The 23,479-nt window shown below is 42.5% G+C and overlaps 1 protein-coding gene across 9 annotated transcripts in view; it reads left to right on the forward strand.

Moving 5' to 3' along the window:
* Positions 1–3,997: 3,997 nt before the first annotated feature.
* The window catches only part of EXOC6 (exocyst complex component 6), a 113,796-nt gene continuing 94,314 nt past the window's right edge, over positions 3,998–23,479 (forward strand). For 4 of the 9 annotated variants that reach the window (XM_087702607.1, XM_087702609.1, XM_087702612.1 and 1 more), the window contains exon 1: positions 8,555–8,673. In XM_087702607.1, the coding sequence (XP_087558733.1) occupies positions 8,591–8,673 (83 nt within the window). In that variant the 5' untranslated portion in view covers positions 8,555–8,590. Of the gene's footprint in view, positions 4,605–8,554; positions 8,674–23,479 lie in introns of those variants that run through there. The other 5 variants (XM_087702604.1, XM_087702611.1, XM_087702605.1 and 2 more) reach the window with 4 other exon arrangements.

Consider the following 23,479-nt stretch of genomic DNA (forward strand, 5'->3'; position numbering starts at 1 on the left):
GTACAGTTTTGGAAAGCATGCAGTACATTTCTAAAACTTGCTTTAAATTTATAATAGGGACTGTGTTAAGATTGGCCTAGAGAATCTTGTTCACAATATCTTTTGTAAAGCCTATCTAAATATTTTTCACCCTCGAGAACTTTTAAGATGCCTGAAACACCAGGACACTGCAACAGACATAAATATGGCTTTTCAAGGCTACTCTTGAAAAGCGTTTGGAGACTGCAACTAGTCCAGAATGCAGCCGCACGAGCGATATTGGGTGTGCCGAAGTACACCTATGTTACACCTATCCTCCGTGAGCTGCACTGGCTACCTATTGGTCTCCGGATGCAATTCAAGGTGTTGGTTATTACCTTTAAAGCCCTACATGGCTTAGGGCCAGCGTACCTGCGAGACCGCCTACTGCCACATACCTCCCAACGGCCGGTGAGATCCCACAGGGTGGGCCTCCTTCAGATGCCGTCAGCCAGACAATGTCTCCTGGTGGCTCCCCAGAGGAGAGCCTTCTCTGTGGCTGCTCCGACCCTTTGGAACAAACTACCCCCAGAAATCCGGGCCTTGCCCACTCTCAAACTGCTTCATGCGTTTAATAGCAATAGCAATAGCAATAGCAGTTAGACATATACCGCTTCATCGGGCTTTCAGCCCTCTCTAAGCAGTTTACAGAGTCAGCATATCGCCCCCACAGTCTGGGTCCTCATTTCACCCACCTTGGAAGGATGGAAGGCTGAGTCAACCTTGAGCCGGTGAGATTTGAACCGCCGAACTTCAGATAGCAGTCAGCTGAAGTGGCCTGCAGTGCTGCACTCTAACCACTGCGCCATCTCGGCTCAATGAGTTGTGTGAACCAGGCCAAAGACAGAAAGAACAACTTAGATCCCTTTCACTCTCTGGAACATGGCTGCATTTGAGACTAAGGTAGTGTTACAATTTTTTGTAAACTTGGACATATCTGGAGTAGCCTGATTGGGAATATCTGATAAGTAGACACGTTGCAAAGGCTTACAAGGAGCCGAAGGGGAATGAAATAGAATTGCTTGCATAATATCTATTTGGGTCCATCCTGTAGGATTCAATCCGGGTAAATCTGACCCTTGAAACAAATGCTTTTTAATGCCTGTTTTCCTGCAAGGCTGCCTTTTTGCAGGAGCAAAGAATACCTTTTTTTCCTGAATGTCTCAAGTCTTCTGTGAATCACACTCTTCGTTATTAATTGCTTGGTCATAGTTAATGATTTTATCATCATTGAACTTGGTTAGGTGTTTCAAATAAGTTTCTAGTTAATGCCTAATCTGGCCTTCTGTATACACAGCCCCAAAACTGCAATAGCTACTCTCAAGATGTAATTCTTTCATCTGCCCTTGTGTGACATCCAGTGGCGAATTATTTAAAGAGCCAGCAGTGCCTTGGACGGTTGTAGGCATGTACTTCCTAGTGCAGCATGGAGGTGGCAGGCTGTGTGTATATAGTACACAGCCGCAGACATCAGGCTCTCCTGCGAAGATTATTTGAAAAAACCTCCCATTGCACATTGTTTTAAAGAGAAGCATGGTACGACGGAGACAGTGGTACGGTGCAACGGGGCCGGCGTCCGAACGCTTTTCAAGGGTAGCCCCATGTAGCGCGCGTTGCAATAATCCAGCCTTGAGGTGACAAGGGCGTGAGTGACCGTTTGAAGTGCCTCCCGATCCAAACAGGGCTGCAAGTAAGTTAATAAGTTCAGTATTTATAGTTGAATCGTATGCTTGTATAGGTAGTTCTCGAGTTATGATCACAATTGAGCCCAACATATCTGTTGTTAAACGAGACAGTTTATAAGTGTGTTTTTCCCCATTTTGGAACCTCTCTGGCCACAGTTAAGTAAATCACTACAGTTGTCAAGTTAGGTCAGGGGTGGGTTTCTCGCCCCGTTCCAACCGGTTCGGCGGCGTCCTCGTCCACGCGCGCGGTGCACGCATGCGTACTAGCGCCTGTGCGATGCTCCAGCTGCTCCTGGAGGATCGCGCAGGCGCTGTATGCGTCCTGCGCATGCGTGGAAGCGCAGAACTCGTCAAAACCGGGTAAGGAGCGCGGGCGGGCGGGTGGGCCCTTCGCCGTTCCCAGAAGTTACTTACTTCCGGGTTCGCCGACCAACCGGTTCGCGGGGACCGCCGCGAACCGGTTGAAACCCATCCCTGAGTTAGGTAGTAAGTGAATCTGGAATCCCCATTGTCTTTGCTTGTGAGGAGATCGCAAAAGGGGATTCCATGACCTTGGGACACTGCAACTGTCATAAATATGAGCCAGTTGCCAGGCATTTGATTTTAATTTTTTTTATTTTAAACACATAAACACATCAACAGAAACAAACACATGACTTAAAAACAACATAGGAACAATAAGTTCCATCGTATATCATACCGCAGTTCCGAATCGGTTTCTTTGCAGTTGGTGTTTTCCCTTCTATACATTTCTATCTTGCGTTCGTAATCTCCTTATTCGTTTTCCATTCTTATGTACAATTCTATATTTATTTAAACTTAGCTACTTATGACCAAATATTATTTACCTATATTATGCTTTATATTTTTACTGTCATCTATTCTCTTACATACAGTTATAGGTTCACATAATTATTCTTTTTCTTTGCCATTCTTATATTATTATTATTCCATTTGAAAGGTTATAAGGTATAGTTTAAAATGCTTTGTTTACCATCCTTCGCGCCTGCTAAGACACCACCTTGTTTTCTCTTTCTTTTCTTTTCTCCCTCCCTTCCTTCTCTACTTCCTTCCTTCCTCCTCTCCTTCCCCTTCTTCCTTCCCTTACCTCTTCCCTACTCCTACCCTTTTTCTTCTCCTTCCTACCTTCTCTCCTTCTCTTTCTTTCTCTTCCTCCCTCCTCTCCTTCTCTTTCTCTCCCTTCCACCCACCAGGCATTTGAATTGTGATTATATGACCATGGGGTTGCTGCGGTAGTGCTAAGGGTGAAAAACAGCCATAAGTCACTTTTTTCAGTGGTCTTGTAATTTAGGTTACAACTGAAATGAATGGTTGTAAATTGAGAGCCGTCTGCACCCTTGAAAAAGTCAGGGCTTATTATATCTGGGTTCCAAAACTAATGCAGATGTAAGCAACAAACAAATCGATAAACAGATTTCTGAACTTCATCTCCCTTCAGTGGCCTCAACCAGGTTAAAGTCCCGTCATCTGGATTCTAAGCTGCCGAGACAGCCGAAGCCTGCTCTAAACCTTCATTAGTTTCCCACTGTTTCAGAAATAATTCTCAGAAAATATAGCGCTGCCATGCAGAGTTTTGCAAAACTTTTGTCTATTGCATTAAATATTTTCCCACTCGGCTGAGGCATCAGGGAACAAATAAACACGTCTGCTTTAAACTCTGAAGAGTAGCAGAAATATACAACCTCGTGTTTGTGATACGTTTGGGTAATTTTAGAGTCCTTTAATGCAGCACAAAATAGCAATACTTTGTCAATCTTGACCGAATTTAAAAAAAAAAAAAGGTTGTGCAGAACTGCTGCTGATTTGACCTTGAATAGGAGATCAGAAGGAGCTGTAGACTGGGAAGTCGGAAAATATCCAAAAATCAGTCCCCGCCCACTATTGTTGTCATCAGAGATGGAACTTAATTCAAGGAAGCCGTTAACTTTTACTTTACGATCTTATGGAATTAGCAGTTAGCAATAGCAATAGCAGTTAGACTTATATACCGCTTCATAGGGCTTTCAGCCCTCTCTAAGCGGTTTACAGAGTCAGCATATCGCCCCCAACAATCCGGGTCCTCATTTCACCCACCTCGGAAGGATGGAAGGCTGAGTCAACCTTTGAACCGATGAGATTTGAACCGCCGAACTGCAGATAGCAGTCAGCTGAAGTGGCCTGCAGTACTGCACTCTAACCACTGCGCCACCTCGGCTCTTATCCCCCCCCACTTTTTTTTAAAACTGAAGAAGCTGCACCTGAGATCTCCAGCGCCTCCTACTGGTGGTAGGACTGCCTGGAATCACGTATTTCTAAAATAATCACTTTTCTTGATTTGCGTGGACTTTTTTTTCTGAATCTAGTGAATAAAGCTGAAAAAGGGGGCATTATCTAACTGAACAGAAGAAGAATCAAAACTTATCCAGAAGTTAAAAGTGTAATTACTTTTAAACCAACACCTGCTTCCTCTTAAATTCATAAACTCCTTCGTTTTACTCTTACATAAATGTCTATAAATATCTACTGTTTTAATGGATGCATTCTACATGCTTTTAAAAACAAGTATCAGATTTGGCTGCAGAGTGCTTTTGAGCTCAGGGCCTTAAGCCAAAGGTTACCAGTCAGGAAAGAGATGCGACAGCTGTGCCACTCATATTGGTGAATAAGAGAAAGTCTATAGTCATACCAAACGTCTGTTTTCCTTTGCTGATGGCAAGACAAATATTGTGATATTAAAAAAAAGAGAATCTTCACTTGCTGGTTGGAACAATTTAATAACTTGATTATGGCAACAAGCACCAATCTGCAAGGATTCAATCTGGAAGAAAACAAAGATAATGTATATGAAACTATCCTTGGTGAGATTAAATACCTGGAGCTGCCTTTAGGAATCACTCTAGGGTAAGTACCATGCTGTAAAAGAGCTCTTCGATTCTGCTGATTTCAGTTCTTGTTTTATTTGTTTATTCATTTATTCTTGTTACAAAATGCAAAGCTATTGCAAAACATTTCGACTAACCTCAGTGGGAGTTAGACCTGTTTCGAGAGCAGCTAATTCAAAATTGTACCTCAAAATTGCAGCGTAACACTTGGCTACAGTGAATTTCATTTCTCTCACTAGGCTCACAGCACTGATGTTTAATTAATTTAAAAGGCTGTTCTTTCATCTTATTTGGGTTTCCCTTTTAAGTCAGTTTTGCTGATGGTAGATTGTGGTGGGATTGAAGTATATGCAAGTCCAATTTTGTCCCCTTTTTCTTATTTTAAATCAACCCACTCCCTGCACGTAAGTTTATTATTATTAAAACTTGTGTCTGCTGCTAATTATAACTCATGGAATAAATTACAGAATTCTCTGATCTTCATAATAGCCGATTTATTATACGTTAAGATACAACAGCCTGAAATAAATAGGAAAGATTTGTATTTTCATGGTCATTTTATATATTAAATTGCAAGACATGATTCTCAAGTTTATTTTTAGTATATGCTAGGCTATTTTAAAATAGCACAGTGTTACTTTAAGTATCAGTTTACTGGAGAAATTGTATTGATTCCAAGTCATGGTCCTGGGGAAGTTTCTTCCCGTAATAATATATAACATCTTATAATATGAAAAAGGGGTAAAATCATTTTAATTCTGATCAAACCAAGCACTGTTGCAGCTATACCGAAGAGTGACTGTGCTTTTGATTTTTGAAGGAAGAAACTTTCTTATACTTAGTTCATTTTAATTGTCCCTCCCCCCCCCCCCCTGTCACTTTACTCATCTGGACAGAATCAGGTTAAATGCACGCCAAGTTAGCATAGTTGGGTTGCAAAAAATTAATTGCAAGGTTTCTATCTCACAACACTTACAAAATTTAGAAATCATATGCATAGCTAATAAGCATTTCATATTGTTGGTTTATACGTACATCTTTATACAATCCCAATATGAAATAAAACAAAAATGAACAAGCCATTATAGCTAGTTTGCCTTGAGCCTGGAAAGTTGAAAGGAAACACATTCTGTTTCATCCATTGGCAGAAAACAAAGGTCCTAGGAATGATATCATTACAGGAAGGAGACCAGCTTGGCCCTTATATAGGGCTGGAGGACCAGCTGCAGCTTACCTGCCAGGTAGATATGCCAGCTCCTCCTGGTTCATCCCTATCCCTTTCCATTGGCCAAAGGAACAGGAAGTCATTCAAACAAAAACTCCTTGATAGGAAGACTGGTCATCTTTTGAGAGAAAAGTATGTAGCCTCATTATCACCATATAGTCTCCCTTTATTTATTTATCAGCACAAATATAACATATATATATATATATGTTATATTTGTGCTGATAAATAAAGGGAGACTAGTATAGATCTATTTCAAGCTATTTAGCTCTCATCAGCTAGCCATGCCCTTACTGGGAATCGAGCCTATGCTGTATTGCCTCTAAGGCAGATGTGTTAACCATTGAGCCACAGAGCTCGACTCTTTATCAGCCAGCCAGGGTGAAAGGTATCTATTTAAATTTTACAACCCCAGGTATGCCCAAATATGGGAGGAAGATCACTACTTCCATTCTCTGTCCTTCGGCTCGTCACAAGAGACCATCCAGACAGAAACCCAATATTTTTTTTACTGTTGCCTTTTTGTTACATTTGTGCTGATAAATAAATAAAGGGAGACTAGTATAGATCTATTTCAAGCTATTTAGCTCTCATCAGCTAGCCATACCCTTACTGTTGTGTTTCCATTATTTTAATTACTTCATCCCCTTTGCAGGAAGTCAGGTATGTTCAGCAGGTGAGACCGAGGCAACATCTTCTATTAAAATTTAACCAGAAGGTAGAAAATGTTTGGCTATCCAGATGTTGCATTTATGCTCCATACCTCTGGGAGCTTCAGCAACATCGCGTCAGCTGCAGATTCCTTTAGTAGTTGTGAAACCTTGAGATGGCCTTTGGTTCCCCCCCCCCCAGAAGCCACTCTTACACCAGAAGGGAACAGAAGGGGGTGATTTACAGCAGGGGGTCCCCAAAGTTGGCAACTTTAAGACTTGTGGACTTCAACTCCCAGCTCTAATACCCGCGAAAACCTCAGAAAACATCTATCTATCTATCTATCTATCTATCTATCTATCTATCTATCTATCTATCTATCTATCTATCTATCTATCTATCTATCTATCTATCTATCTATCTCTATCTCTATCTATCTATCTATCTATCTATCTATCTATCTATCTATCTCTATCTCTATCTCTATCTCTATCTCTCTATCTCTATCTCTATATCTATCTATCTATCTATCTATCTATCTATCTATCTATCTATCTATCTATCTCTATCTCTATCTCTATCTCTATCTCTATCTCTATCTCTATCTCTATCTCTATCTCTATCTCTCTATCTCTATCTCTATCTCTATCTCTCTCTATCTCTCTATCTCTCTATCTCTATATATCTCTATCTCTATCTCTATCTCTATCTCTATCTCTATCTCTATCTCTATCTCTATCTCTATCTATCTATCTATCTATCTATCTATCTATCTATCTATCTATCTATCTATCTATCTATCTATCTATCTATCTATTATTTGTGCTGATAAATAAATAAAGGGAGACTAGTATAATCTATTTCAAGCTATTTAGCTCTCATCAGCTAGCCATACCAGAAGGGAACAGAAGGGGGTGATTTACAGCAGGGGGTCCCCAAACTTGGCAACTTTAAGACTTGTGGACTTCAACTCCCAGCTCTGCTGGCTGGAGAATTCTGGGAGATGAAGTCCACAAGTCTTAAAGTTGCCAAGTTTGAAGATCTCTGATCTAAGTGGAGAGTTTGCAAAAGAAGGAAGGGATCACAGGAGAGAAAGTTATGCTGGCTGGAGAATTCTGGGAGTTGAAGTCCACAAGTCTTAAAGTTGCCAAGTTTGAAGATCTCTGTTCTAAGTGGAGAGTTTGCAAAAGAAGGAAGGGATCACAAGAGAGAAAGTTATGCTGGCTGGAGAATTCTGGGAGTTGAAGTCCACAAGTCTTAAAGTTGCCAAGTTTGAAGACTTTTACACCAATGGCTCCTCAACCTTGGCTGCTTTTAAGACGCGTGATGTTTTAACTGGCTGGGGGAATTGTGGGAATTGGGAGTCTACACACCTCGAAAGCTGCCAAGGTTGAGAAACAGCGCCTTATACACGACTACTCCCAGTGTTTCTCAACCTTTGGCAACTTGAAGATGATGGGAATGATTCTAGGACAGTGTTTCTCAACCTTGGCAACTTGAAGATGTCTGGACTTCAACTCCCAGAATTCCCCAGCCAGCGAATGCTACGGGGAGTTTATGCCGCCCTTGGTACTTCTGAAATGTAAAAGAAAGAAAGGCGATGAAATATTAAGATAGTAAGGATGAGCCTTTGTCTCTTTCTGTCTCTTGCTAATCCTTGGATCACATTCTACGCCAGTGTTTCTCAACCTTTGGCCACTTGAAGATGTCTGGACTTCAACTCCCAGAATGCCCCAGCCAGCGAATGCTGGCTGGGGAATTCTGGGAGTTGAAGTCCAGACATCTTCAAGTGGCCAAAGGTTGAGAAACACTACTCCCTTTTCACTCCAAGGGGGGGGGATTTATTTATTTATCATTAAAAAAACTAATTTTAAATAATTTTATTATTTAAAACATTCTCTGCATACTTTTAGAACTCTGACTGAAACACACACACATTCCTATTCCAAGTCTTCCGGACTACAAAGGAGCACGGGAGTTGTAGTTTGACACACACACCTCCCGCAGGCCCGCCCCTCCTCGCCGATTCGCTCCCTCCGGCTCCGCAAACGCCGTGGCCCCGCCCCTTGCCCCGCCCCCCCTTGGCTTCTCCCCCTCCGTCTCCCTCCCCCGCCCCCCTCCTAGCCAAGATGGCGGAGAGCCTGCCGGAGCATGAGCGGATCCTGCAGGAGGTCGAGAGCACCGAGACGGCCTGCGTGGGACCCACCTTGAGGTGAGCGCCCGGCTGGAGGAGGAGCGGGGTGAGCCCCGGGAGCAGGTGCAAAAAAGCCGGGAAAAGCCGCCGCTCTCCCCCTTGGTTTTTGCAACGCCGGAGCGATGACAGCTCGCACCCCGGTTGGGGCGGGGAGCCCGTCGCCTCTGCCGGGCGGAATTGAGGAGGCGAGGGGAGCGGGGTGTTGCATCTCTCCTGCCTTTCCAACAGCGTGGGTTGTGTGCATGTGTGTGTGCGTGTGTGGGTCCTTCCATTGGCGTGCATAAGTGCACCGTGCCTGCCCCACTGTCCCCACGTTCATTTGCACCCGTTTCCCGTGTTCTTATTCACGTCTATTCTTGTCCCTTGTGCATGAGTGACAAATTGCATAAAGAGCATAAATGCACGTCCCAGTCCGTGGCTTGGTAGGACTCCTTTCCCCCCAGCTTCCCCCGGGTGAAGGAGAGGGCCAACCTCACCCTGGGTCCCCATTGTTCCTAGTAGGAAAGGCGCCTTCTTGGCTCACCTGGCTGCTCACCTGGACTCACCTGAAGAGTCTTCGGCCGAGCAGCCCCATCACCAGGCTAAGCAGCCACCCTAACTCTGGAATCAGGGTGGGAAAAGGGAAAAGGTGAAAGACTGTTCTGACCACCTGTCAGAGGGACACTTGAAAGACTGTTCTGACAACCTGTCAAAGGGACATGTGAAAGACTGTTCTGACAACCTGTCAAAGGGACACATGAAAGACTGTTCTGACCACCTGTCAAAGGGACACGTGAAAGACTGTTCTGACAACCTGTCAAAGGGACATGGTGAAAGACTGTTCTGACAACCTGTCAAAGGGTACAAGGTGAAAGACTGTTCTGACCACCTGTCAAAGGGACACGGTGAAGGACTGTCCTGACCACCTGTCAAAGGGAAAAGGTGAAAGACTGTTCTGACCACCTGTCAAAGGGACACATGAAAGACTGTTCTGACAACCTGTCAAAGGGACAAGGTGAAAGACTGTTCTGACCACCTGTCAAAGGGTCACGGTGAAAGACTGTTCTGACAACCTGTCAAAGGGACAAGGTGAAAGACTGTTCTGACAACCTGTCAAAGGGAGAAGGTGAAAGACTGTTCTGACCACCTGTCAAAGGGACAAGGTGAAAGACTGTTCTGACAACCTGTCAAAGGGACACAGTGAAAGACTGGCTGAGCCTTCCTTTCTCCACTGAAGTTCTCCTCCGGTCAGGACCAGCTTGTTCGGTTCTCCCACACCTGCCCCCCCCCTTCCTCCCCATCCCCGGGAGTGTGTAAGTGTGCCATGGAGACACTCGTTTTTCCTTCCCCGATGTTTGTTTCTCGACACTTGTTTCTTGTTACCCATAACAAGCCTCTGGCTGTTTCCTTTGGTGGAATAATTGTGCAGTGCAATATCTGGGAGGAAAAGGCTTGGAGGTGAAGTTGGCTTTGTAAACCATGATGTACTTACTCTAGGTGTTTTGGGATTTGTCAAAACCAGCGACTTTCCTTTTGTAGTCACGAGTTCTAAATTGGCTTCCTCTGAAATGGTGCTTGACGGTTTTACTTGGAAATGACCAGTGTTTTGCTTCTACTGATACGCTCAGTAGTAGTATCCTATGTAAAAGAAGTGGAGCGGCTCTGTTGTTCTAACTAGTACACATTGCTGTGTAATACTATGGATTTACTTTCTACTACAAAGATATGGGCGGGACTGTTGTCTGGAAATGGGAAGACTTCAGAATAGGTAGCACTGTGATTCTCCTTCCACTTCATCTGCATTGGTCTTGTTCCATGGAATAATTTTTTAGGATGATACAATTACATCTTTTGTTGATGAATGTTGATAATAGTACTGCTGTCATATAAGTATATATCTGATATCTAGAATGTATGCTGGCTATCTACTGATAGGAAACCTTTGTTCCCTGCCTTTGATGCTTTCTGTTGATTTGGCTCATATAACATCCTACACACAAAAAAAACCCAGATTATGGGTTAGAATATTGCCTAAATTGAATCATTGTAATTTGTAAACCATGGTTTATAGCTTAGCACTGAGATGTAAAAAACAGGTTGCATTTATTGATCCAATACTGAGATTTTTACTTGCTGAAGGTACATGATAAATTGTAAACTTTAACCGGTGAAATCATGTACAGTATTTCGTAAATGACATAATTATGTATACAAAAATATAATTACTTAAAATCATAAGGCAAATTGATTTTAATACCTTGAATTTTTTCAGTTCTAATTCCAAGTAGTCCTTGACTAACAACAGTTTGTTTAGTGAACATTCAAAGTTATGACAACTCTGAGAAAAGTGAATCATGACCGTTTTTCACATTTAGGGCTACTGGTCATGTGATCAAAATTCAGGGGCTTGGCAATCGACTCATATTATGACGGTTGCAGTGTCCAAGGGTCATTGGATCATCCTTTGCAGCCTTCTGACAAGCAAAGTCAATAAGGAAGCCACATTAACTTAACACTTATGTTACCGACTTAACAACCTCAGTGATTCACTTACAACTGTGGTAAGAACAGTCGTGAAATGGGACAAAATTCACTTAACAAATAGCAACAGAAAATTTGGCCTGAATTGTGATGCTAAGTCGAGTTCTGTCTATAATGATGTTCTGGATAAAGTCTCCTACAATAATTTTAAAACACACAAAAAATTTTAATAGAGGGGTGAGGTCAGTGCCAGATTTAGATGAAAAGAGGCCCTAGGCTATTCCACTTATGAAGCCCTTTCACCTCCCATTTTTAAGTTTGTAAATTACATGAGAGACAATAAAATACATCATTACTGTGATATATATCAATATATATCAATATATATAGCTGGCCTCCTGACGGAGGGCGGCTCTGCTCTGCGGCAAAGGCAGCGAGGCCAGCCGCCTCCCTTGCTGCGCTCAGCTGCCCGGCTCGGCCCCCTCGCCCTCACCTGCCTGGCCGCTGGTGGGCTCCGCGTCGACGGGGCGGCTACTGGGAGCGGCCGCGCCTCTCGCCCGACCGCCGGTGCCGGGAACGTGGGCGGGCTCCCCAACTGCCGCGGCGCTGGAACGATCTTAACCAATACATGTTTATGTTTGTTTATTAGTCATCTGCGTAGAATTTCTCCTTATTTTCGGTTCAGTGTTTTAGTGTTCACTGTTTTTAGAATAGTGTAATTTTAATTTTGCTAACAATTCAAATGTAGGCCCCTCTTGATCTCGAGGCCCTAGGCTGAAGCCTAGTTAGCCTATAGGGAAATCCGGCCCTGGGTGAGGTGCTGGAAGGCAATGGCAAATATACTCTTAACTCATTTTAGACTTTTACCATCGATATAAATACAGCTAGTCCTCAACGTATGACCGCAATTGAGCCCAAAATTTCTGTTACTAAGCAAGACAGTTGTTAAATGAGTTCTGCCCTTTTTTAATGATTTTTCTTGCCGCTGTTGTTAAATGAATCACTGTGGTTGTTAATTTAGCAACGTGGTTAAGTGAATCTGACTTCCCATTAACTTTGCTTGTCAGAAGGTTGAAAAAGGTGATCACATGACCCCCGGGATACGGCACTTTTCATAAATAAGAATCAGTTATCAAATGTCTGGAATTTTGATCACATGACCATGGGGATGCTGCAATGATCGCAAATGTGGAAAACACACATAAATCATTTTTTCAGTGTCATCGTAATTTTGAATGGTCACTGTTCTGACCCCCCCCTCCTTCGCTCGTTCAAAGACGACAGGCAGACAGACTTAAAAGGAAATAACTTTATCAGTTCTCGGCTCAGACTGGCTGCGAGCCCAAAAATAAACATAAATAAAGTCTCTGGCAAGAAGATAACAGAATGCAAAAACAAAGATCTCTTACGGCCAAACCAGGGGTACAGAAAGAAAGCAAATCACTTCTCCAAGTGTCTCTTCGAATCAGGGTTACAGAACGCAAATCACTTATCCAAGTGCCTCTCACAAACAAACGATGAACGATGAATGAACGATGAACGTTGACTTCTGCAACCAGGGCATGGCACCATCAGTCCTTTTATCTCCAGAAGACGACACTAACAAGCCCCAGCTGCATAGTTATTCCTGCATCCCGACTCAACTCACAGCAAACTTCTGCTGAGTTGCAACAGGTCACTAAATGGTTTTAACGTCAAGGACTACCAGTATGTATTTAGCTACTTAGTGTTTCCTCCCTGCCCATTGTAATACTAGATTTTGAAGAAACATCAAATTGCTGCATTCTAACACCCATCAATTAATAACACTGAAGAACTGAACAGTAATCTTACGTCAGTGTTACGCCTGTTTTAAATAATCTTACTAGAGCATTTTTCATAAATCTACCTGACATCATTAAAATAGTTGCAACCTCCCCCTATTTTTACTCCTATTATGAATACAAATATTTAAAGTGTATGCTGAGATATTTAATGCATTCAAGACCCATTTAATTCAAATAATGTTTAACACAGGAGTGTCCCAACTTTGGCAACTTTAAGCCCTCTGGACTTCACCTCCCAGAATTCCCCATCCAGCTTTGCTGCCTGGGAAAATCTGGAGTAGAGGTCCACACCTCTTAAAAGTTGCCAAGGTTGGACGTCCCTGGTTTAATTGTTCAATAAACATATTGAACAAATATAGTTTTCTAATGTAATAAACACCTTGTGTAATTAATTTACTGTATGCAGAAATTGAATTATTGTTGTTCACTGAAAGATATGCATGACTTAAGTTAATACTGGAATGTTTTAACTGCAGCATTAGGGAGATGCTGAAGGTGAGATAAGGATATTCCACCAAACCTGTTCTTTAATATTCCTCCTCGTAAGCTAAGATTCTCATCTTTGCAGCACTTATGAAGTGTGTTTCTTGACAACATATCATGAAGTAATTATTAAACCCCCTGCTTTACGTGAGACTTAATTATTGCTGTTAAGAACTTGGGTTAATCAGATTCTTTAAAGAGACAGCTTCATATTTCCCCCTGCTTTTAAAGTCTATTTCATTTTTTTATTTATCTAGTACAACTGTAGGAAATGCTATTCTCTTCATGTATACAGACTTTTAAATAAACTCAGAAAAATGTTTAGCATCGGTATGTTTTTCAAGATTGTTGGTTTAGGAAATGGAAGGAGTGGAGAACCGTGTTTCTTTACTACAGATGAGTAGTAATTGTAGTAGTTGTCTCTCAGGATCAGTCTTAGTACTTTTTGTCCTCAGCTCATGTCCCAATACCATTTTTATTTATTTATTCAATTTCTATATCAGCCCATCTCAATCAATAGCAATAGCAATAGCAGTTAGACTTATATACCGCTTCATAGGGCTTTCAGCCCTCTCTAAGCGGTTTACAGAGTCAGCATATTGCCCCCAACAACAATCCGGGTCCTCATTTTACCCACCTCGGAAGGATGGAAGGCTGCGTCAACCTTGAGCCGGTGAGATTTGAACAGCCGAACTGCAGAACTGCAGTCAGCTGAAGTAGCCTGCAGTGCTGCATTTAACCATTGCGCCACCTCGGCTCCTCCTCCAATGAGTCTGGGTGGCTTACAATTCAAAAACTATACAATAAAAACACTTGTAAATAATAAAAACAATGGAAATCTAATTAAAAATATTCAAAATAAATATCTCATAGCAACCGAGATACTTGGCCAGTTAATCATAAAGCCAGGAAACAATCCTTAGCACATTTCAGGTGCTAAGGTGGTGCAGTGGTTAGGGTGCAGTACTGCAGGCCACTTCAGCTGACTGCTAAGCTGCAGTTCGGCGGTTCAAATCTCACCGGCTCAAGGTTGACTCCATCCTTCCGAGGTGGGTGAAATGAGGACCCGGATTGTGGTTGGGGGCGATATGCTGACTCTGTAAACCGCTTAGAGAGGGCTGAAAGCCCTAGGAAGCGGTATATAAGTCTAACTGCTATTGCTATTGCGAGTTTCTGATGGAAAAGGCCATAGCATTAATTGGCACATGATTATCTCATGTTGACATAAAGAATAATTGCTAGGAGACTATTACAAACTATTACTGCTGTGTGGACGGTTCTGGATTTTCACATTAGGTTTATGTCTCAATGCAGCGTCAGATTCTTTCCTGGTTCCTATTCAGGTCACAGCCTTGTTTAAATCCTGGTGTGTGTGTGTTTGGGGCCAAAGAGCCAAGGTGGCGCAGTGGTTAAATGCAGCACTGCAGGCTACTGCTAGATCAGCAGGTCAGCGGTTCAAATCTCACCGGCTCAGGGTTGACTCAGCCTTCCATCCTTCCGAGGTGGGTAAAATGAGGACCCAGACTGTGGGGGCGATATGCTGACTCTGTAAACCGCTTAGAGAGGCCTGAAAGGCCTATGAAGCGGTATATAAGTCTACTGCTATTGCTATTGGTCACCCGCCCCTCCACACCCTGTCATATCACTCTGCTCTTATTTCTTCCTACAGATCTATTCATTTTCACACCACTGTTTTCTTGCTCCAGGAGTCGTGGTCTCCAGCTTCTGGGTCTTGATGAACGTGGGCCAATGACTCCTGAGTCGATTCCCTCCCTCCCTTTGTCTCTACAGTTTTTAAACCCTTTTAAAACGGCTTTTATTTCCGTGTTTGTGTAGAATCACTGTGTGTTCTTCCCTCCTCTTATTTATAGCAATAGCAATATCAGTTAGACTTATATACCGCTTCATAGGGCTTTCAGGCCTCTCTAAGCAGTTTACAGAGTCAGCATATTGCCCCCAACAACAATCCGGGTCCTCATTTTACCCACCTCGGAAGGATGGAAGGCTGAGTCAACCCTGAGCCGGTGAGATTTGAACCGCTGAACTGCTGATCTAGCAGTAGCCTGCAGTGCTGCATTTAACCACTGCGCCATCTCGGCTCTTAGCGGACAAATTCCAAGTTACTTCTTGTTTAAATTATTTTGAATATAAGCACCATGGCCCTCTCCCAATCCGATTCTTTACTGGGTTGTGCGCTAATATTATTACATTCACTTGTAATTATTGTGTTGTTGTTTTGTTGTGTGGTACCGTACCTTAGTAAAGAACTAATGATAATGATGATGCTTGATTCCTATATTGGGTTCAGCCAATTCACACATGTACTAATTTGGAATTTTGAGCTCGTCGGGCCTGTTGTTCCTGGTCTCCTGTGGCTACCAAACGATGCTTAAATATACAATTGCTCTTAAATTACTATCCCAAACTCTGTGAAACCCATGTTTAAAACCTAGAACATGATTAAATATGAAGTCAAGAGGAATTAAGCTTAACTCCGAGGTGGCGCAGTGGTTAAATGCAGCACTGCAGGCTACTTCAGCTGACTGCAGTTCAGCAGTTCGGCGGTTCAAATCTCACCGGCTCAAGGTTGACTCAGCCTTCCGTCCTTCCGAGGTGGGTAAAATGAGGACCCGGATTGTTGGGGGCGGATATGCTGACTCTGTAAACCGCTGAAAGCCCTATGAAGCGGTATATAAGTCTAACTGCTGTTGCTATTCTGTGTGTAGATGTTGGAATAGGTGTGTTTTTTTTCCTGATTATAAACACATCTTGTGGTATGCAAATTATGTGGGTGATGTCTTAACATTCTGAATTTTTTTTTCTTTCACAATACGGAATGACATTGAGATGTGAGACCTGTTGGTGAAGTTTGAGTATTCTGTGAGTTTCTGAAGTATCCTTGGTCGTATATCATAATAGTTTGTTGGTCGTGTTTGTTGAATTACTCACAACTGACCCAGTTCACACATCACACTCAGCTATAAACCACGGTCTACTAACCAGAGTAGTTGGGGTGCTAAGTCAACATTAAACAAATCACATTTTGGATAGTGTTGGTAGTAGTAGTAGTGTAAACTGAGTCAACATTTTTTTGCTTTTACAGTGAGAGGAATAATGTTAGGTGAAGTTGATTCGTACCCGGCAATTTGTTTTGAAGTCTAGCAATTTGTAACAGCCTTGGGGGGAAGTTGTTAATGTGTTATTTCCCTGTCGTTCTTGCAAAATATAATGAAGCGCTCTTTTTCAACTTGGTAGGAATGGATGTGCAGCAATTAGCAAACAGATGCAGCTAGTAGTAGAATTAGGAAAGGACTGTTTTATTTAGCAAACTGTCCAATATTCCAAGAATGTTCTCTTGTTTTCTCTCTAAAATTAGAAACCAAGGTTGCACTTTAACCTTTGCTAATCTGTCAACTTTCATTATTCGGAGCCGGCATTTAGAGCATCAAGCTGGGGGGAAAACTACTGATTGTATGCAAATAAATTCTGTTGGGAACAATCGGAATTGCTTTATGCAAGCATTGGAGTACGCTGACTATAAGGGACCTGAAATGACGAAGATCTAAGATCCGGTTTACATATTCCTATTTTCCATCCACACATAGAAACCTCCACACACACACACACACCTGCAAGTTTACAAAGGAATCCTAGCATATACTTTGAATGGTGGACTTGTAAAAAGATGGGTGTCCGCACCTCTCCATTTAATAATTAGGAAAGAAAGACCATGAGACTCCATACGTGGAAAATCAAATGTACTTTTACTAATTAAAAATGGTTAAAGAGCGGTTGCATAGCGAAGTCTGATTAATTAGGCGCGAAAGCAGTTGATATATAGAATAGCCCATTCCACACACCCCTGGCATCATAGTCCCAGTCCAATCATAAGTCCTTCAAGTGTCAGGTGTGAGATAACTTCAAAAGGCATCACGAAGATGGAATGTCGGTGCCGTTAACCCAGGCGGGAAACACCCACGCATGCGTAGTCTGACCATCCAGAGAACTCCAGAACATTCCTCCAGCACAACGAGTAACCCCACCCAAATACCATGCCCTCCCTCCCCATTTCATGGCAGCTGAAGCAACAGCAAAGCAGAAGCTGACATCGGGTTAAGCTCTGTTTTTCAGAGAAGGATTGCTTAAAGGTTACACTTTAAACAATGATTGTTATAGAAATTTCGGTTCTTTTTGTCCTAACTTTTTTACTATGAGAATATAATGGAGTTTCACTGTCTGTAACTTCAATTAAATTAGTCTCCTACAGTTTCAAAGATCTATGGCTTGGGGTATAGGCAATCTCTGTTTTTAAGAGCTGTCAGTTCCACCTATAGCAATAGCAGTTAGACTTATATACCGCTTCATAGGGCTTTCAGCCCTCTCTAAGCGGTTTACAGAGTCAGCATACCGCCCCCACAGTCTGGGTCCTCATTTCACCCACCTCGGAAGGATGGAAGGCTGAGTCAACCTTGAGCCGGTGAGATTTGAACAGCCAAACTGCAGATAGCAGTCAGCTGAAGTGGCCTGCAGTACTGCACCCTAACCACTGCGCCACCTCGGCTCTAGGCAGAGGTGGGTTGCTCCTGGATCGGCCCAGATCGGGCGAACCAGTAGTGGCGATGGTGGGAGGCTCGCCCCCCCCCCACCTGGATGCTTCTGCGCATGCGTGCACACAAGCAAACCGATAGTAAAAAAAATGGAAACCCACCACTGGTTCTAGGTAAGTGGAGAATTAACTATTTAGTTAATTAACTATTTAGCCGAGGTGGCACAGTGGTTAAATGCAGCACTGCAGACTACTTCAGCTGACTGCAGTTCTGCAGTTCGGCTGTTCAAATCTCACCGGCTCAGGGTTGACTCAGCCTTCCATCCTTCCGTGGTGGGTGAAATGAGGACCCGGATTGTTGTTGGGGGCGATATATGCTGACTCTGTAAACCGCTTAGAGAGGGCTGAAAGCCCTAGGAAGCGGTATATAAGTCTAACTGCTATTGCTATTGCTAGTTGTATCCCGTTTACCTAGAAACAGCCCTTCATTCTCCTTGTCTAAATTTTTGCAGAAGTTTAATTTGTTATAGCACTAAGTACATAGGAGTTCTCCCATGTTTGTAAGATGTTGTACTTATGTGATTGTAAGTTTTTTTTTCCCCCATGTAATTTTTCCTGCTAACCAACCCTTAATTCTATACATCCTCCTGCTCTGGGAAGTTTCCCCCTCTCATTAAGTGCTAAAGCGAAGTTTTTCAACTCTGGCAGCTTTTAATAGCAATAGCAGTTAGACTTATATACCGCTTCATAGGGCTTTCAGCCCTCTCTAAGCGGTTTACAGAGTCAGCATATCGGCCCCAACAACAATCCGGGTCCTCATTTTACCCACCTCGGAAGGATGGAAGGCTGAGTCAACCCTGAGCCGGTGAGATTTGAACCGCTGAACTGCAGAACTGCAGTCAGCTGAAGTAGCCTGCAGTGCTGCATTTAACCACTGCGCCACCTCGGCTCTTTAAGATGTGTGGACCTCCATTCCCCAGCTAGATGAAAGTTGCTGGGATTGAGAATTGAGAAACAATGCATTAGCATACCAAGAAGCATGTCCCTTTGTTCTCTTTGGGAAACATGAATTTGAACCAATGTGCAATTATTCCTCTGCTCATTGAGTAAGTATTGCGGTAGTAGTGCCTAATGCAACACTATTTTTTACATTTTTAAGAAGGTCAATCTTCCATATTCAGTATGCTTAGATCAGCAGTCTGCTAAAAGCTGCTTTTATAGATTAAACATGGTTCTTCAAAAGTATATAGTGTTCAGTACGAAAATGAATTTCACACTTCTGTGTATATAAATATACACACCACACACCAGTTACTTCACCAACACAAAATTTGAAATAGAACATCAGAGGAGAAAGTGTAAATATTATTGTCAGATTAGTGTAATTTTTTTAAATAGCACTATTCAAAAACTTCGAAGTTCCTACAGAAAAAAAAACCCCGTAGATCAAGAATGGGTACATAAAGTTTTATTTATTTTAAACATTTATATCTATATAGTTGTATCTCAAAACTGCCTTCCCCATAGTATGTTAGCAAAACGTGATGTCAGAATATCCATATCGGGAGCGTACTAAATGTGTCTAATTTACGTATACAGCCCCAATCAATGATACTGCCCCTTCTGCTTTAGCAAATTATTGGTTGATTTCTTTTTTTGCTGTGAATTATGCACACATTTTTCACTATGCTGGTTTAATAATTAATTGTAGGGCATATAGTGATTATTTTAAACAGCTACTATTATTAGTATAGGTTTCGTGGCATCGGGATATTTGGAAATATTAAAATGGTCCAAATAGATGCTATGCCAAATTTTAGGTGTAACCATTTACTTTAAAATGGGAACCGCATAGTTTTGGTGATCAAGTATAGCAAGTTTAAACAAGATTCATGCGCTGCCCACAGAGCACCTGGGAGTGACTTGCCTAAACCTGCGCACGATATCCAAAGAGATCATTTCGTTTCATCCGTTGCGCTAAATCTTGATGGGAGTGCTTGTTAATTAATTTATATAGCCTGTTAAGATTAGTATTACAACTGGATGTCACAACATTAATATAACACAGTCCTCCTTTTGCCCCACCTTCCCAAATCCATCACAAACTGTTTGCTCAACAAATGGTTAGAGGAAATGATATTTCATAGCAGCCTTTTCCAATCCATGATGGAATTATTCGAAATGCCCCAAATTTAACCCATCATTGCTTGGATGGCATCAGTTTAAGGAAAGCTGCTGTACAGATTTGAACATTGAAATTTGACAAATAGGAAATGTAGATTTAAGAACAATTCTATCTCTGCTCCACCTGTAATGTGTTTTGTGAACAGATATCAAGGTGTTCTCACAGGTGAGGCAGCTGAAAGGATGATTTAAGCTGGTGTGCTCTGGAAAGTGGTGTTTTTTTCTAATATCTTGCCTTAAGATGCTACATCTTAAGATGCTACATCCTCCGGGATTGGGCGGCCTATAATCTAATGAATTAAATTAAATTAAATTACATGCAATGCAATACATGATGAATCTTGGAAAAGTAGTTTGAAATTGTATATTCCAGGCTGGTAATCCTTTGCATCTAGTTCAGAGGTGGTATTCTGTCAGGTCAACTCTTTTTTTTCTTCCCCTTCCTTTCTCCTTCTCCTCTCTCTTCTTTCCACTCCTCCTTATCCTCCTCATCTTCCTCCCCTTGCCCTCTCTCCTATCCCTCTCTTCCCATCTTTCTTCTCACCTGTGCTTCCCACTCTTCCTCTCTCCTATCCCTCTCTTCCCATCTTTCTTCTCTCCTCTGTTTCCCACTCTTCCTTTCTCCTATCCCTCTCTTCCCATCTTTCTTCTCTCCTCTGCTTCCCACTCTTCCTCTCTCCTATCCCTCTCTTCCCATCTTTCTTCTCTCCTCTGCTTCCCACTCTTCCTCTCTCCTATCCCTCTCTTCCCATCTTTCTTCTCTCCTCTGCTTCCCACTCTTCCTCTCTCCTATCCCTCTCTTCCTATCTTTCTTCTCTCCTCTGTTTCCCACTCTCCAGACACCATATTTATACCTTATATGACACTTTCTTCCCCCTCTCTCCTCCCCCTTTCTACATCCTTTCTTCCCTCCATCATTTTCTACTCTTCTTCCCCTTCCTTTCCCCTTCTATTCTCTCCCCTTACCACTCCTCCTTATACACCTCGTCTTCCCCCTTCACCCTCTCTGCTATCCCTCTCTTCCCATCTTTCTTCTCTCCTCTGCTTCCCACTCTTCTACATCCTGTCTTCCCTCCATCCTTTTCTACTCTACTTCCCCTTCCTTTCTCCTTCTCCTCTCTCTTCTTTCCACTCCTCCTTCTCCTCCTCATCTTCCCCCCTTACCCTCTCTCCTATCCCTCTCTTCCTACCTTTCTTCTCTCCTCTGTTTCCCACTCTTCCTCTCCTTCACTTGGTGTATTTCAGCTTCTGAGCAAACTCCATTCTATGTTGATATATTCTATGTTGGTATTTATACTTCCATATCAATATACTTAACATATCTTAGTTTTAAAAAATAAATAAGAGAAGACAGTATACATGTGCAATCATATTACTTTAAAATCTAACACCCCTCGTCAAGTCTAATATACATCCCTCCCTCCCACCGTCCCCCCCAACCCACCCCCAGCCTTCCCTCCCCTGACTTCCCATACACGGTATAAATCTTTAACAAAAACAGTCTAAAATATATTTGAAAAAAGAATAGAAAATTGATAACATCTTTAAATTGAACTTAGCTCCTCCTAACTTTAAACCATTTATACCATTCCTGATCAGAACTCTTTTGGAAGGCATAGCTTCATTGGAATATTCACCAAGTCTTCATTTAATGTGACATAAGAAAAATGAAAACTTTAAAAAACATTCATTGCTTTTTTTGGGGGGGAGAAAAAAGTGCTTATTATATAAATTGGTAAGAAGCACAAAAGCTTTGACAGGAAGAGGCATCTCCTTGCTCGCCACTGTGAAAACAGGAAGGAGGAAGTCCATTGCAAATCTGGGTTTACTGATTATCAGATGACGTTAGACTACAAAGGATGTCCATTAACATCTATCAGTGAGATACACAGATTATCCAGACTGAACAATAACTGCGCTAATGTCGCTATTACAGAATATTGACCCTGGTTATAGGAAGCAATGTTAACTAACAAAACTGTGCTCAGCCCTTCCTGCGTGCAGAAACAGGATACTATTAGTGAGAACAATTCACAGAAATTGCACATACAGGAAAAAACTGACAAGTCAAGTATAAAGAACTAAAGATTTATACATTCTTTCCCCCCCCGTTTGCAGAATTTAAGCGAACCGCCATTCTTTCTGCATGCGGTAATCTTTTAAATAGAACAAAGTGATTAAAAAAAACAACGACAGGAGGGATGGGACGAGGGGGAGCGCAGATAAAGGCTGCGCGTATAAAACCTGTTACAGAATTAAGAATATGTTCTTTTTTTAAATAAAAAAAAGCTGATGGATAGCAGGAAACACCTGGACATTATTTTAATGAAGTATTTGAAATGATCTTTTTTTTTTTAAAAAAAGCTTGCCGTTACAGAGAATACAGTATTAGCATTGGAAGTCTGTGGCTTTATCAAGGGAGAGTGAGACTTCATTGTGCTTGGCACAACGCGCCAAGGTGCTAGTCGTTACTTTTAAAGCCCTACATGGTTTAGGATCTGGCTACCTGAGAGACCGCCTCCTGCCACATACCTCCCAATGACCAATAAGATCTCACAGGTTGGGCCTCCTCCGGGTGCCGTTGGCCGGACATTGCCGGCTGGCGGCCCCTTAGGGGAGGGCCTTCTCTGTAGCTGCGCCGGCCCTTTGGAACGATCTACCCGTAGAGATCCGGACCCTTCCCACCTCCGGGTGCCGTTGGCTGGACAATGCCGGCTGGCGACTCCCCGGGGGAGGGCCTTCTCTGTAGCTGCGCCGGCCGTCTGGAACGATCTACCCGTAGAGATCCGGACCCTTCCCCCTCTCCCGGCCTTCCGTAAAGCCACCAAGACCTGGCTGTTCTGGCAGGCCTGGGGTTGTTGATTAATGTCCAGCCCCGCTTAGATAGAATGGATGGTGTGGAATTTTATTAATTGTATTTTTATTCTTAAATTTTTAAATGTTTTTATCTTGCTCGGTAAGCCGCCCAGAGTCCCACCGGATTGGGCGGCATACAAATTCTATTAAATTCTTTGGCTTAACTTTATCGAATATGCCAAAATGGATGGTTTCACATATAATGTAAAGCCACAGGACCACACTTTTCAAATCAAGGGGAAGGCTACGTTCAAGCCTTGAGTTACAGTAACCAGTGAATAAAATGGGTTCACCGACAAATGCGCACTCGACAAAAGCACGGCGACAAAACCGCGAGGACGGAATCGTGCCTACAGAAGCGCGCCAATAAATGCGCACCGACGAAAGCGCACCACCAACAATGCGAAAACATGGTAATAACCCTAAACCTAACGCTAACCCTAACCCTTAACATAACCCTAACCCTAAC

This window comes from Thamnophis sirtalis, unplaced genomic scaffold (assembly GCF_051295495.1).
Source record: "Thamnophis sirtalis isolate CommonGarterSnake01/CBP01778 unplaced genomic scaffold, rThaSir2_p1.2 scaffold_15, whole genome shotgun sequence".
Classification (NCBI taxonomy): domain Eukaryota; kingdom Metazoa; phylum Chordata; class Lepidosauria; order Squamata; family Natricidae; genus Thamnophis; species Thamnophis sirtalis.